The sequence below is a fragment of the Delphinapterus leucas genome, chromosome 1 (genome assembly GCF_059928025.1).
Source record: "Delphinapterus leucas isolate spDelLeu-1000000601 "Yukka" chromosome 1, BTC_Dleu_Yukka2, whole genome shotgun sequence".
Classification (NCBI taxonomy): Eukaryota; Metazoa; Chordata; class Mammalia; order Artiodactyla; family Monodontidae; genus Delphinapterus; species Delphinapterus leucas.
Genome location: NC_143129.1, coordinates 168852116 through 168867541, shown reverse-complemented (window position 1 = coordinate 168867541; position 15426 = coordinate 168852116). Strand labels below are relative to the sequence as shown.

Sequence of the window (15426 nt, the reverse complement as noted above, 5' to 3'; positions counted from 1 at the left end):
CAGGAAATGAAGCCCCAAGGGCCCCACCAGAAGCACATTTCTTTCAAGTTTCATGTTTTATCCCAAACACAATGCTCGTCGTGCATGTTATTCTGTTATTAATTTGTAAATCATGTTTAAAGTAACTCCCTTGCCCAGTTATTGAATCCCCCTCCTCCTATTCGGATAATCCGAGTAAAATGAGCTGCCAGGAAGATGCGCCTGGTTGATCCAGTGCCCTCTGTCTCCCCTGGCACACGGCCCGGACTCGGAGGCAAACTTAGCAAAGTCCCTCAGTCAGGGAACGGAACGGGCCTTGGCGTTCTGTTGTTTTGTTTTGCAACAATGCAGACGTGAGACATCGCAGTTCTAGCCCGGGCGCTAATCTCCGGGCCATATTCGCCGTTTTGGGTATCCAGGAGCCTCAAATGTAAAACAAGGCGATTAGAAGCCTCCTAAGCTAAGGGCATTGCGCCTCGGACGGTCCGTCTTCGGGCCTAGCGGTCCTCGGGGCCCTCAGGGCTCAGCGGGGCTGGGGTGAGAGTGCGGGGATGCCTAGGCAGGCGGCAGGGCCAGGGATCTGTGGGACCGCTGATACCCCAACCGCGGGGTCTACGGACCTCGCTCCTCCCCGGACAGGGCGGGACGGGGAAGTCCCGCCCCGCAGCCCAAGTCCTGGGCGGCCCCGAGGGCTGTGTCCGCCTCCTTCCTGCCACCGCGACCCTGGGCAGGGAGGGCGACCCTGGGCCGGGAGGGTGGGTCCGAGCCCAGAAGAGAAAGAGGGGCAGAGGCTGGCGGGTCATGCCCTGGTCGCCACGCGCCGCTCTCTTCTGGGACCTGGTCCTGGGCGTATTGGGCACCCTCGCCTTCCTGATCGACCTGGGCGCCGACCTGTGGGCCGCGAGCCAGTATGTGCTCAGCGGTCGCTACCTGTGGGCCGCGCTAGTGCTGGCGCTGTTGGGCCTCTCCTCAGTCGCGCTGCAGCTCTTCAGCTGGGTCTGGCTGCGCGCCGACCTCTCCAGCCCGCACGCGCCGAAGCCCCCAAGCCACTGCCTGGCGCTGTTGCATGTCCTGCAGCTGGGCTACCTATACAGGTGAGCGCCCTGCCCTCCGGGAGAGGGAGGGGGAACGGAAGTCAACGTCACCTCCTGCAGCTGGGCTGGTAGCGCAGGTGAGAGCCCTGACCCCGCGACGGGGGCGGAGAGGAGAGGACTGAGACCCCGAGGAGGAAACTAAGCGCCTTGTAGTTTAGCGGGCGCCTCTCCCTACAGGTGAGTTCCTGATCCCTGATGAGGGAGAAATCCTGCTGGCAGCCCTCAGAGCTCATGAACGGCACCCTTCCTGGCACAGCTGAAGAAACTGAGGCCCAGAGAGGGAAGGGAGGCACATGACTTGGGGTCGGACCCTTTGGGATCCAATCCTGGCTTTACCACCTGTGTGGCTTTATTCCTGCCTTTCTCTGAGCCTCAGTTTCCTCCTCTGTTAAAGGAGGTAGTGATCTAGAGATAGGTGTGGCTGGCAGGCCTGTGGTGAAGGGCAGAGAGGGAAGTGCCCCGCACAGTGCCTGGTGGCAACAGACCTCCCGTTGTTTTAGCTGTGGGTGGAGCCTTGGGCAATTCACCTGACCCCTCTGGGTCTCAGTTTACTCATTGTTCCAGAGGCTCACAGTGTAAGGATTAAATGGAATGAGACCTGTAAATTGCCCTGGTGCAGAGTAAGCAGGCAGCAAGTGTTAGCTAGCTTCATGATCAGCTGGGTCACCCTGGAGTTTCAGCAGCCCTGACCCCCAGAGCAGCGCTTGTTCCCTCACGGCCAGTGCCTCCCACCCTGTCTTTCCCAGTTGTATTCTCCCTGAACACTTGCTCCCCACCCCACCCCCTCACTCCCAGACCAAGCAAGAGGGCAGAGGTGGGGTCTGACACATCCATGTCCCTGGAGCCACGTAGGGTTGGGCTCAGGCAGGGGCCCTCTAGAGATGGGGAAACTGAAACGAAGGGGTCAGAGTCATGTGAAGTCAGGACATGACGTGGTCTGGGTTGGGATGGGATGGACGGAGCCAGGATCTGCTCTTGAATCCATGTTTACAGATTCTCTCCAGATCTTGCCTTGAGTCTCCAGGAGTGGGCGAGAGGAGCTTTGAATGTTGCAGTGTTGCCTGAGGGACTGTCCAGGCATCAATAACACCTTGGGTGAACACGAAGGGGCACAGTTATTACAGTCCTGGCAGCCCGCAGTGAACCCTGAATCTATAATTACATCATGTAGCTTCTGTTTCTGCTGAGCATGAGTCAGACAGACTGTACTGAGCTTTGGTTGAGAAAACGGTGTCTCTGTTCCTGCCTGTGACTAGGCTGAGGCCTCTGCCAGGGCACTGGGGGACCTCCCCCCGCCCCGAACTCGGGTCTGCTCCCTGAGTGTGTTGTCAAGTTCATCCAGGGGAAGTGACAGTAAACATCTGATGAACGAACTTGCAATGAGTGAATGGCCTCACCTTCCAATAGCCAACTGAGATCAGTTCTGGGTGGGGCGAGATCTTGGTGCATCCTCCACTGCCCGCTCATGCCAGTGGATCTCTCAGGCCTGTCTGTCCAACCTCTGGACTCTCTTAACTCTGCCCCGTCTGTTCCCATCGCTCTGGGCAGGCCTGTTAAATGGATCCCTGGGTGCTCTTTCTGTAGCACAGTAGGACCTGTCTTGCCTGTGCTCAGAAGCTCTCAATGGCTTCCTTCCCCACAGGATCCTAAGAAATTCTTACACCTGCTAAAATTTGAGAATGCTCACTTTAGGCAATTTCCCAGTACACCTTTCAAATTCAAACAGCTTTGGGTCCAAATCCTGTTTCCACTGCTCATTTGCTCTTTGGTCCTGTTTCCCCATCTGTAAAATGGGGATATTGTAAAGGAGTAAATGGGACAAGGTTTGTGATGAGCTTGGTATGGTGGCTACCGCAGAAGTAATAGCTGTTGTATTTATCCCCACTTCACAGATGAAGAAACAAGTTCAGTGAGGTAAGTCGCTTGCCCAAGGCCTTATAGCATGTATGTGACGAGCTAGGATTTGAGCCTGTCTGCATCCACTCGATGGGTAGGGAAGGAGGAATGCCACAGGATGCTAACTGGGCCCCTTGGGGCATCGTGTGTACTGCCTAGGTGCGTGCAGGGCCTGCGGCAGGGGCTGCTGGTGTGGCGGCAGGAGGTGCCTACCCAGTTCGACTTGGCCTATGCCGACTTCCTCTCCCTGGACATCAGCATGCTGCGGCTCTTTGAGACCTTCCTGGAGATGACACCGCAGCTCACACTGGTGCTGGCCATCATGCTGCAGAGCGGCAGCGCCGAGTACTACCAGTGTGAGTGTCAGGCCCTTGGCCAGCCCCCCTTTTACACCTTGGGAAAGTTGCCCACAAATGTCAGAAAGGTTTTCACTCTTTTATAAAGGCTGCTTAGAAAATAGGAGAATGTCCTTTAGTCGGGCAGGTCTGTGTTCAAATCCAAAGTTATGCTCTAGCCTTGAGTTCGGACAAAGGACCCCACCTCTCTGAGCTATCAGTTTGTTCTCATCTGGACAAATAAATGGATGTAATAAATGATCCTACCTCATGAGGTTAATGAAAGGTTTAAGTGAAGTGATGCCTATAAAGCCTGGTGCCTAGTGCATAATAAATCTTAAGTGTGATTTTTACTATTTTGGAGATAACAGGTGAAGTGTGTAGGGTGCCTGACGCCTAATAAGCAATTTGTTGATCAATAGATAAACTACTGAGCACTTTTGTACCTGCAGAGTGCCTTTTTTTTGTGTGTGTGTGGTACGCAGGCCTCTCACTGTTGTGGCCTCTCCCGTTGCAAAGCACAGGCTCCGGACGCGCAGGCTCAGCAGCCATGGCTCACGGGCCCAGCCGCTCCGTGGCATGTGGGATCTTCCCGGACCGGGGCACGAACCCGTGTCCCCTGCATCGGCAGGCGGACTCTCAACCACTGCGCCACCAGGGAAGCCCCGTGCCTTTGTTTTGATCGAGCACCTTTGTGCCTGGCCCTGTGTTAGGAACACCACAGTGAATAAGGAGATGGACACAGCCCCTGGCCTGCCAGGACCGTAGACTGTAAAGCAGGTACTTACAGTAAAGCATGTGGAGTGATCTGAAAAGGAAGAGGCGGGTGGCCTCATAAAACACAGGAGAGGTTTGTGCAAAGAGAAGCTTTGGGAGGGCTTTTAGGGAAGTTGCCCAACGTCACAGGCCAGCTGGCAGCCAAGTTAGGACTCCAGCTCACATCTGATTCAGGGTCTAGGCTTCCCATTCTCCTCCTCAGCCCTCGCACACCTGCTGCCGTACCAGGCACAGCCTCCCAAGGAGCCAGTCCCAGCTCTGCCTCCACTCTCTGCGGGACTTGGAGATCCCCTCTCTGGCCTCAGTTTCCACAGCTGTACAAGCTGGGGAGTTGGACTCAGTCTCCAAGGGCCCTTTCAGTGTGCTAATCTGAGTCTGCAGTATTACTTGAAAAACAAAACAAAAACCAGTAATAGCAGCCATCACGATTGAGTGCCTGCTATCAGCCAGCCCTGAGGAAAGTGCTTTATTGTCATCATCGCTCACATTCATAGCGCCTCTAGTTTGGTGCTACATTTATCTCCATTTTACACAAGAGGAAAGAGATGCCGAAAGGTGAAGTGATTTGCCCTGGGACACACAGCACTCATTGTGCACGTACCATCGGGCCTCTGTCTGTGAGTCCTGCATCCACAGATTCAGAGGGCTGGCTCTGTTATGCCATTTTATATTAGGGACTTGAGCATCCGCGGATTTTGGGAACCAATCCCCTGTGGATACTGAGGGATGACTGTGTTTTTTGTTTGTCTCTTTGAAGGCAGTGGGTGTCTAGGACCAGGGCTAAATGGGGACAGTCTACGCTGTGTATGGAGGGAGTGGGGATGGGGGATTGAGGGAAGAGACAGGTTTTCCCAACTTTTGTTTAGCAAACATGTATTCAGCTGCTGTTATATGCCAGCTTCTGGGGGATCCCTGGGGAGCAGAATCTGTTTCCTACCCTGAAGGAGCTCAGAGATAAGGAAATAATTACTGTGTGATAAGACTCCAGAGAGGAATGGGGTGCTATAGGAGCTGCACAGCGGAGTGGGGTGGGGTGGGGTCCAGATGGGTGACTATAGGGGATAATGAAGCCAGAACTTGCAGGGTAAGGAGGAGTAGGCCAGGGGAGCCAGGGCGTGGGTCCACCTAATACCAAGGGCACCGCTTGTCAGCTCAGAGAATGTGGCACGCTGGCAAACTGGAGGAACATCAGCCCTGCCGAGACCCTGAGTGTGGGGTGGTTACAAAGGCCACAGATCTGATTCCAGGCTGGGAGTGGGTTCCTGACCCATAGCAGGTCCCCAGCGAACATCTGTTGACTGAATGCAATAGGGAGGGGGCGGGGAGGAAGCAGTCTAGAGATGCTTCCAGCCCTCGTTAGAGGGCCTGGTGCTTCTAGTCCAGGATGGGCAACTAGGAGGTGGGATAGGATCCCCACTATACACTTCGAGTCTTGGAAAATCAAAGCTGGGGCCCAGTCTGAGGGTGGAGGGGAGTAGAGGCTGTTCCACCCATATAACAGGGACATCCCTTTTGGCCCCGGAAGGCAGCTTCAGCTAGAGGCCTGTCGCCACCCCATGGGATTTCCTGCTTCCCTTTCTGAGACTAAGAAGGGGGAACTGGACTGCTGATTTTCAGATCCAAGAAAGGCATGGGCTCTTCTGGGAAAGGAAGGGTTACAGGGCCCTAGAAGATGCTCAGGGTGTGGCCAAGGCCCAGGGGTGCCGGATGCTGGGTGACAGGGGTGCCGATGAGACTGTATAAGTCACACACCTTCTCATCCATGAAAAATATAACCGTGGTAGCACCTGAAAAGGAAAGGTTTGCGGTGAAAGGCAGACTCCATATGGATCCTAGCTCTGTTTGGGGTTGTGTGAACTTGCTGGTCTCCAGCTGTAGTTTTCCCTTCAACAAATTGGGGGCCGTAATACCCACGTCAGCGTGGCTACGAGGCCTCGCAGTACCCGTGGCCTCTGGGGAGTGCCCGCAGGGCTCACCTGTCTCCTCTTCCTCTTCGTAGGGGTCAGCACCTGCACGTCCTTTGTGGGTATCTCGTGGGCACTGCTTGACTACCACCGGGCCCTGCGCACCTGCCTCCCCTCCAAGCCCCTCCTGGGGCCGGGTGCCTCCGTGATCTACTTCCTGTGGAACCTGCTGCTGCTGTGGCCCCGAGTCCTGGTCGTGGCCCTGTTCTCAGCCCTCTTCCCCCGCTATGTGGCCCTGCACTTCTTGGGCCTGTGGCTGGTGTTGCTGTTCTGGGTGTGGCTTCAGGGCACGGACTTTATGCCAGATCCCTGCTCCGAGTGGCTGTACCGGGCGACGGTGGCCACCATCCTTTATTTCTCCTGGTTCAACGTGGCTGAGGGCCGAACCCGAGGCCGTGCTACCATCCACCTGGCGTTCCTCCTGAATGATAGCCTTCTGCTGGTGGTCACCTGGGTGACCCAGAGCACCTGGCTGCCCAGCGGGTGCCTGCTACAGAGGCTGCTGCCTGCGGCCGGCGCCTGCTTCCTCCTGGGGCTGGCTCTGCGGCTGGTCTACTACCGCTGGCTGCACCCCAGCTGCCGCTGGGAGCCTGACCAGGTGGACGGGACCTGGGGTCTGCACTCCCTCGAGGGGCGTCAGCTGCCTCAGAACAGGCGCATGGCCCATTTGGCTAAGAACTTTTTCCCCAAAGGTAGGGATGAGGCTGCTTTGCCATGGAAGGGAGAGGTGAATGGTGTCCTTTGAGGCAGGGTCAGACCCAGCCAAGGGGACTGAAGGCCAGATGGAATCAGTTGGTAGAATGTAGAAGATAAGCTACTTATGCTGCTATGGGCCTTGATTCACTCAACGAGCACTTGATGCCTGATCTGTGCCAGGCGCTGGAGGCCAGAGTTGAGTAAGACAGAGGCCTGCCCTCAAGGATGAGAACAAGATGAGAAGGGCTGGGCCCTGGAGGGTCCAGGGCCCCAAATATTTATGAAACACTTTGGGAGGAAAGAAGAGACCCCCTCTTCCCTTCCCCCCAAACAAGTATAACCCCAAAGCATCCCAGTGTTGGTATTTTTACCGCCCTGGCTACCTCTAAAATAATTGGTGGAGCTGTTGTCCCACCCTTGGTTCCCCTATCCTGGGCTGGAAGGCCCCAGGACCTCCAGGATGTGTTCTCTGGAATTCTTCCTCCCCTGCCCCACCCTAGTCATTCAGTTCATTCAGCAAATGTTTACCGAGGGCCTTTTACGTGCCAGAAGCATCATTCTAGCCTTGGCAGATCAGTTGCCATTCTAGCTTCACCCCTTACCCTCTCCAGATACTCCAGAACAGGCTCTCAGGCTGGAAGCCAGGGATGCCTGACTGCCTGTCAGCCCTGTCAGCCCCTCCAAGGCCTTAGTGCAGCTGGCCCAGCCTCTGCCTCTGCTCTCAAGGGGCGACCTTTCAACCAAGTGCCTTGTGAACCTGCGGTCTGGGCCGTGGCTCAGCCCGCCGAGTATGTTTTTGTGCTTCAGGCAGTGTACTTTCTACCTCAGTCTGTGTGGGTGGAAGAGGTGTGTGTATCTGCGTCTCTGTAAGCGAGAGACACGTGTGTTGTCTTTGTTGAACAGTATTATTAGATTATTATTAAAACCTCATGAAATCCCCTAGCCTAGTTGTGTCATTAAATCCGCCACCAAGTTCAAAGCTGCCTGGAAAAAAGGGGTCAGGGACGCAAAGTCCTCCTCTCAAAGTCGATAAAGACCCTGGGACCAGAGAAGAGGGCTGGCTTAGGCAAGACTTCTTAACCTTGTTTTCTAAGCATCAGGAGCTGGTGAGCCAGTGTGGTGTTGACCGCTCAGGTGGGCATCAGAACCCAGATCTGGGCTGACTCTAGCATGTGCTCTTAGCCGGCTCTGCTGCTGGGCCTGGCGGGAGTAGGTACACCTTTGTGCAGATTCAGGAAGTGAATACGCGAGCGCAGGTGAAGAAAGGTCTTTTTGCTGGGAGGTCACTGGGAGCGATGCAGTGATGATAGGGGATGTGGATGTGGGCAGTGGTGTTGGGGAAGTCTGTGGTTTGGAGAAACAAGGAGCGGGGAAAGGGCACTGGAGACAGAAGGAAAGGTTCATCACCACCGGGACGGGATCCAGGAGAGTCTGTTATTCATTCATTCATCTAGTGGAGACACAGTAAACAGAATAAGTGAAAGAATGTATGATAGTGTTAAGTGCTAAATGAAAAATAAGGTGGGGAGAGTGCGTGTGTGTTGTAGGTGGGAGTTACAATTTTATATAGAATGGCCGGGAAGGCCTCCCTGAGAAACTGATATACGTCCTAAAGGAGGTGAGGATGACAGCCACGCAGATGTGCTTTATTCCAGACACCAAGTCAGCAGTGACTGTATGAAGGAGGGCTTGTAGCAGTTATACTGGCCTGGAGCCAAGGCTGACACAGAGATGAAGGTTGGGAGCAGGGAGAACTCTGGGAAGATGATGCTGGTGCTTTTTACATACACAGAATGGTAGAGGTAGAAAGGATCTCCAGGATCACTTAGTCCAATGATTTTCAGACTTCTGAATTTCATGAACCAATATAATGGCCAACATGGTTGCCAAGTTAACTAATGAAAAAGGGCATAAAAACTACCACCATCTATTATCTTGTCTTATGAAAGGACATACAACCTCAGAAAGAGGATCATTTTTTAAATTGACTATAAACACACATTTGCACACACACAAAAGTGAAATCATTATTTTTCTCAACTCATAGGGAATATCAAGGGTTGAGACCTCAGAGAGCAGGCTTGGCCTTTATAAATCCCTGGGCTTAGTGTCCACCGTAGCCTCAAACATAGCTTCTAAGGGGTTCACTAAAACAAATACTTGCTCTCAACTATACTTCAATTAAAACAAAACAAAACAAAACTGGCTACATTTACTTTTCTCTACTTCTTCCTGTCATACGTGGAGAAGACTAGGCTCTGGGGAGATGCCATACATGCCCAAACAGATGATGCAGTGTAGTGTCTTAGGCTATTTCCCCTGAGAAAATCCAAAAAGATGTTTAATTTTTTGGCTAAGCTCTCATCTGTATTCTCTAGATGAAATTGTCAAATAAGGGTAACAGGTATGTAATTTAAAAAGCTGTGGAATTTAGTGATCGTTTCATTTGTAAATAAAGTTTACAGAATCAAGAATTTTAAAAAGATGACAGTGATGTTACTTGTAATTAGAAATTTCCTTTGAAGATTTCCATTGTTTTTTTTTTTTTTATGTCAAGAAACTTGTTTTTGAAGAATAAAAAAGCTCTTCTTGATTTGCTCATTTTAACCTGCCACCGGAAAGGTTCTTGAGAAACGTGCAGACGTTACACCTATTGGAGGGGGAGATGGAGATGTTTACTCTTTGGGCTTAAAAGCTAATAACACTCTGATACCTGTACTTCTGACCGATTAACAAGTTTGCTTCAACTATATTGTGGCTCAAAATGTGCATCTTCTGATGAAAAGATTTAATGCCTCAGAATACAAGACAACCCCCTCTTTTCTGGGGGGAATTAATTTGGGGAAAAATACATCTTATAGTCTGACATGTATGGTACTTGGAAGCTAGAACCCAATTCTAATCTCCATTGGAAAAAAAGGCAAAAGGATTCCTGACTGTTTTCCAGACCAATGAACAGTCAGACTCAAATCTAAAGAAATGAAAAGAGAAAAAGTAGTTGATGTAACATGAAAACAAGCCAAATCAAACAGTTTGGTATCAATTTGTCAGTTTTATTGCTTTTGCATTTTAAGCTCAGCACAGCAAGGTATTGATTTTTTTAATAATTAAATTTCAGCACATTTGACAGCAAATGAAATCTCTTGGCGTTCGAGTCCTAAACTTTGAAAAGTGATGTATTTTAGAAACAATTAAGAAATAAACTTTCCCTTGCAAATTATTTTAAAATATTTAGTTTATTTTCTCATTTATTTATACCAAATGGTTAGTTTTGTTTGTTTCTTTTGGTGAAATTAATGACTCAGTTACTGAAAGGGTGCCATCTTTCTAATGAGCTCTTCTGATTTTTTATGAAGCCCTACTTAGAAGCCTACTCAGCTGGGCAACTGGGCTGATCCTACTCAGAAAAGACACAGGAGCAAACCATATAGAAAATAAAAACTTTATTTTTTCAAGTTTATAAGATAGTTCCCATTACATATAACATTATGGTCAAGGACTCTACAGCCACAAATGCCCGCAGTCACATAAATATATCTAATCAGTGCCTTTTCCTGCTAAAAGAGGCATCTGAAGTCCAGAGGGTCATGTTTTGAGTAGAGGTCGTCCTTAATGGGATGGCTCCCATCAGTGCATTAGGAACTAGCCAGGTAACCTTGCTTGCTAGAGCTGTCTGACTCAGAGGAGAAGAAGGGACAGAGGGCCTGCTGATCAGAGGTGGGACAGAACTAGATTTTCTCTCCTGGTTTAAGATATTTCAAAATCTCAGAATTCAGATTTGGCCTCTACAGGGTATTTGGGGAATTCCAACTTTTGGATGAAAAAGGAAGCCAATTTAGTGGTAAGAAAAAGAAGCCTGCTTAAGAGGGGTCCTAACTGCCCCCTTCCTGCAGGAGTGAGGAGAGGAAGGCCCCAAGCCCACCAGCCCTTGGCTTAGACCATCGCTCTCCCAGGAAGAGGGAGAGCGTGGCTCCGCCCCTCGGCTCCTCTCCCCCACGGTTCAGTGGCACCGACACCCATTCAAGGTAGTGAACATCTAGAAGCTCCATATACTGCAGCTGGAGTTTGCCAATCAGATTCTGCTTGGAGCTTTAACGCGAACAAGTTTTTGTAAACTGCGAACAAGCTGTGGCACAAGTCTCCTGGGACACTAGCTTTGCTCCCCCAACTTGCAGAAGACAGGAATACCCCAAACCAAATAAAAGCCCAAGTAGGCATCTAAATCTGGAGCAGGCATCCACTCTCCTGGACACCACCAGCTGCCCCAGGGGCGCCGGACAGGGTGATGCTAAGGCACAGTCAGTTTTACATTCGAAAGTAAAGCCACCTCTTAAACCCAGGACACAGCTGACAACTCGATTCCCTACTAGAGACGGCCTAGCTCTCACCACGAAATGTGCAGACCCATCTTACAGGACCCACGGTGCCCAGCTGGGAAAAGGACTCATCATGGGGCTTATTCCATGGGGACTCTTTCTAGTAAAGAGGGCTTCCCCCTTGACGAAAGGACCCACAGTATCCTTTCGACCTCAGCCTCCAAGAACTCATGGTGCTGCCTACTTGTTTTCCTCTCCAGACCGCTGTGCTGGGGAAGAGGAAAACACAGGCTCCAAGAATATCACTCGGTTCCCTGAACAATTCATTTTGGCAAAGAGCCAGGAAGCTCCATTTTCTGTCTACCCTCTAAACCACCAGAAAAGAGCAAAGGCGGCACTGCTCAGAGAGCTTCCTCACCTCTCTTAGCCAATTTCAAGTTCCTTTTGCAAAGACCTAAGCCGTGCAGTCAGAGCAGGAGGGAAAAGGCCATCGCAAAGGGACTCCAAGTCATATTCTAGGAATAAAGAGCTTGTCCCAGCGGGCAGGGAGAGGGAAGTGTGTGTGTGTGTGGACCTGTGTGCACAACGTGGGTACCGCTCTGCAGCCTGAAGCACAGCACCAACAGGGTGGCCTATGTCCAGGGCAAGAAACCAACAGCTCTACTGCCGGTACGGGGAGGGCTTGGGGCCTGGAAGTACAGACCCACCCTAGAGCATTCTAAGATAAATTACCAAGCAAGGCGGAGCAGCATCTGGGCAACTATGCTGAACTCAGACCAAGAAGGTCCGCCTCAGGCTTTGTATTTCCCATCCAAAGGAAACAGGCCAAAGAGGCAGCTAAGTAATGAGCACTGACTTGAGCTCCTCTCCAAAAACATCTTCTCTAAAACTGAGTCACGAAGCACTTTCTCAATCAGTTCTGAGGGAATGTGTGTATACCAGCCTTTCTCTGGGTGATCTGGCTTTGGAAGGAACCTGACCCCTTTGTGCTGCAACATCTCTGAAAATGGATATGCAGAATCTCTGAGTACAAGCATTTATAGCTGGGGTTGGTCAAGGATGCCTCCTACTAAGGACCCAGACTGCACCTCTCTGAGGTGCTTATAAAATCACCTCTCTCTGTGCAACCTGGAAGAGGCCGAACTTCCTCAGCTCTACAGAAGTTTATTCTGCCTGAGCAGATGCCCAGGCCAGTCTTGGAGGGATGGGGCATCCACAAACACAGCTGGACTGAAGGCTGCGACCAGTGCCTGGGCACCCACCGATCCTCCCAGAAGTCAGGTTGAGAGATGTTCCTGCATTGGGAACATTTCAGGCATGGAGTAGGGGGCCTACAACCTCATTTAAATCAGGAAAGTGTTTCTGGCCTTCTGGTTTTCCATTTTAGAAGGGGATTTGAGAAGTGGGAAGGGTATATTCCATGGGGAAACTGGGCTGTGATCATGGCAATCTGTTCTTCAGTTTCAGGCTGAGATCTGGGTAAATACATGTCCAGAACACCTTTCAACAGGGCTTAAAGGATTCAAAGAAAGTCAAATCCCTTCATAGTTTTGGCCAAAATGTGATTATGAACCTTTTCTCAGACTTGACTCCTTGGGTCCAAAGCCTGGGGACTGGCCAGAGCTGCATGGGGGTGGACATGAGGTACAGAGGGCAGGAAAGGGCCAAGAGCCCAGCCAGCACTGATGACTAAGAAGGGCGAGGGCGCTGTAGAGGTGAACATGTGTTGGGGAAGGGTGCTTCTCTGCAGGAGGAAAAGGTGGAATCTTCTTGTTTCAAGAGCCAAAGAAGTGGAAATTCCTAAGAAGCCTTAGTTCTTCTCTCCAGTTTGGAGGTAAGCCCCTTGGGACATACCCTTTGACTAAGAGTCAAGCTGAAGGCTTACAATTTACTGTCTAAGAGAAGGAGTTTCTAGGGTTGTGCCGTTTGGTGAAAGGGGAGAGGGACTGGAAAGGGGACTAAGGCTTCTAGGATGGGAACCAGCAAAGTCTACAGTGAATCAGTGTCCATGCCCCACAGTGCAGCCAGCCAGGAGATGGAGGAGCCGGAAGGAAGCCGCCCGAGAGAGCAGAGCGCTGGGCAGCTGAGGAGGTGCTACCGTCACAAAGAGGTATCTCAGATAGTTCAGTTACGAGTTTCCAAGGAAACTTTACAGACCCCTTTCTTGCTAGAAAGAGGGCGGGAACCTGCTTCAGAGACCAGACCCTTACCTATAAAAATAACATATACATTCACTGGGAATATGTTCTACAGCTAAGGAGATTACAAAGACTGCAAGAGATGTTATTATAAAAGTCTGCTGCGTTTATCCTATCACCACAAGTTAATGGCAGTTCTCAATCTGGTCACGGACGCAGAGTGCAACTCTGCCCCAAGAATTTCCTTCTCTTTTTCTTCATTTATTTTGACACAAAATAAAACAAAACAAAACCCAGAAGAGTTAAAAGCACTGTAGCTGCGGTGAGTCTATTGTTCTCTCAATCCAACTGTCTTCCGCTCCTATGCGAGGATGAACACGGGGCTGCAGCTCACTCTTAGCAAAAATAAGCTTCATCTCTTGCAGCTGTTGGTTTTGATTGTGTTCTCGCCAGCATTCCATGGAGAAAGAGTTCCCAGTTGGTTCCAGTCTCTAGCTCCTTTCAGGAGTGAAAAGGAGCTCGCGGGGAAGGCTCTTCATTCCAGTTCTTAGAGAAAATCAAGCTCCAAAGCCTGGTGGAGGGACACCAGGTCTCCGTGGTTTGTGATCCTCCAGAAGGGCATGTTGTGCTGGAAGGGGGAGGAGGGAGGGGAACTGGTTAACCCAACTTCTTTTGGGAGCTTATATTTACCCACACCCCTTCCTCCACAGACCTCTCCCCAAAGTACTTGGTAGCCCTCCTTACTCCTGCCCACCTCATAAGACTGTCATACGGATCAAGTAAGTCATGTGTATAGGGACATATGTATACTACAAGACACTTACAGATGGGAGAGATTTTTATTAGGTTTCAGTGATAACTCTGCTTTTATGAGACAGACTTGTACGATCCTCAGGATCAAATAAAATGACCCATGTAAGAAATCAGTATTAATATAGTATTACATTTTCTTATGGATAGTCTATTTTCTATAAGGTTCAGAGCTGCAAAGCCCAAATCTTGTCCATGACCAAGATGAAGAACAGAGAGATCTAGAAAATAATAATCCCACTATATTATGTGATCAGAGTTATGTCCAGAATACTGTGTGCCATTCTGGAAGCCATATTTTAAAGAAGGGCTTTGAAAAACATGAGTGTTGGAAACCATGTTCTATAAAGCTGACGGAAATTACCTTTACTAATCATTTTGTTCAGACTGGTTGCAAGTTACCTGGAATACTGAAAGTCCTAGAACACAGTTCTTTTGGCATGTAACTCAGTGCTTTTTCAAGCCTGCTGCTCACACATAATATTTAAAAGGCCTTGAATATACTGAAGAGGAAGCAGACTTGTTATGTTGTGCTCAGAAGTGCCAGATTAGGACCAGGATACAAAACAGAAATTTTAGTTCAATGGAAGGAGGAACATCCTAAGAGCCTGGATGACCCCACAGTGGAACAGGATACCTGCGAAGCAGTCTCCTCACCCTTAGGTATATTCAAGCAAGGACTAGGAAGTCTTCTGTCACAGAGGGTGCAGAAAAGATCCCTCAGAGGGAAGAGACTGAGATCTAAGGCATTTTCCAATGGGTGTACTCTGTGGCAGATGACTAGAAGCACGCGCTTAGAGACACAAAGTCTGATAAATGACTTGAGTTGTTCTTCTATCTCCCCCACTCCCTTCTTCTTCAGACCAAGAAGCACTGATGTCTACATCCACTAGTGTCTTCCCCAGAGGGCAACAAGCACTTTAGAATTAAAGCTGGAAAGCCTGTAAAAGTCTGAATGATTGGCCTTTAGTAGTAAAGTCTCACGCTCTTGAGAAAGCACTGACCTCTAAGATGAAGATGGAAGATGGGGCCCACGTCAGGTTTAATGATTGGCGTCCTTGTAGCAGGGCTCAAAAATTTTAAGATTTTAGAGTGGCAGGGAGGAGAGAGAAGGGGAGGATCTAACAACTTACAGGGAAAACTCTGCATGGGGAAAAAAATGACCCTCTTTCTTTTTTTTAAAAGAAAAATGGGAGAGGAATAGGAGGAAGAGAAAACACTGTAAATGCACAACAGATTACAACGATTTCTGAGTTTTACCATTCTTCTAATTGCTCAATGTATTCCCATATGGACTATTTACTTTGCCATGTTACCTGTTTGGCTGCAATTTCTTCATCTCGTCCATCTCCAATCACTACGTATGTGACTTTCTTTCCAAACCTTGACACAATTCTCTCGAAGCAGCTCTCTTTACCTGA

At 50.1% G+C, this 15426-nt stretch overlaps 2 protein-coding genes across 19 annotated transcripts in view; one reads left to right on the top strand and one right to left on the bottom strand.

Annotated features, from left to right (window-relative positions):
* Positions 1-638: 638 nt before the first annotated feature.
* XKR8 (XK related 8) lies at positions 639-12020 on the top strand. Its single transcript, XM_022552002.3, has 3 exons — positions 639-1073; positions 3129-3325; positions 6081-12020. Exons 1-3 carry the CDS (start codon positions 781-783, stop codon positions 6788-6790), a joined length of 1200 nt encoding a protein of 399 aa, XP_022407710.2. The 5' UTR covers positions 639-780; the 3' UTR covers positions 6791-12020.
* EYA3 (EYA transcriptional coactivator and phosphatase 3) overlaps positions 10170-15426 on the bottom strand; it is a 139928-nt gene continuing 134671 nt past the window's right edge. For all 18 annotated transcript variants that reach the window (XM_089897898.1, XM_089897912.1, XM_089897921.1 and 15 more), the window contains 2 exons: positions 15322-15422; positions 10170-13823 (listed from right to left, as the gene is read on the bottom strand). In XM_089897898.1, the coding sequence (XP_089754024.1) occupies positions 13743-13823; positions 15322-15422 (182 nt within the window). In that variant the 3' untranslated portion in view covers positions 10170-13742. The remainder of the gene's footprint in view (positions 13824-15321; positions 15423-15426) is intronic.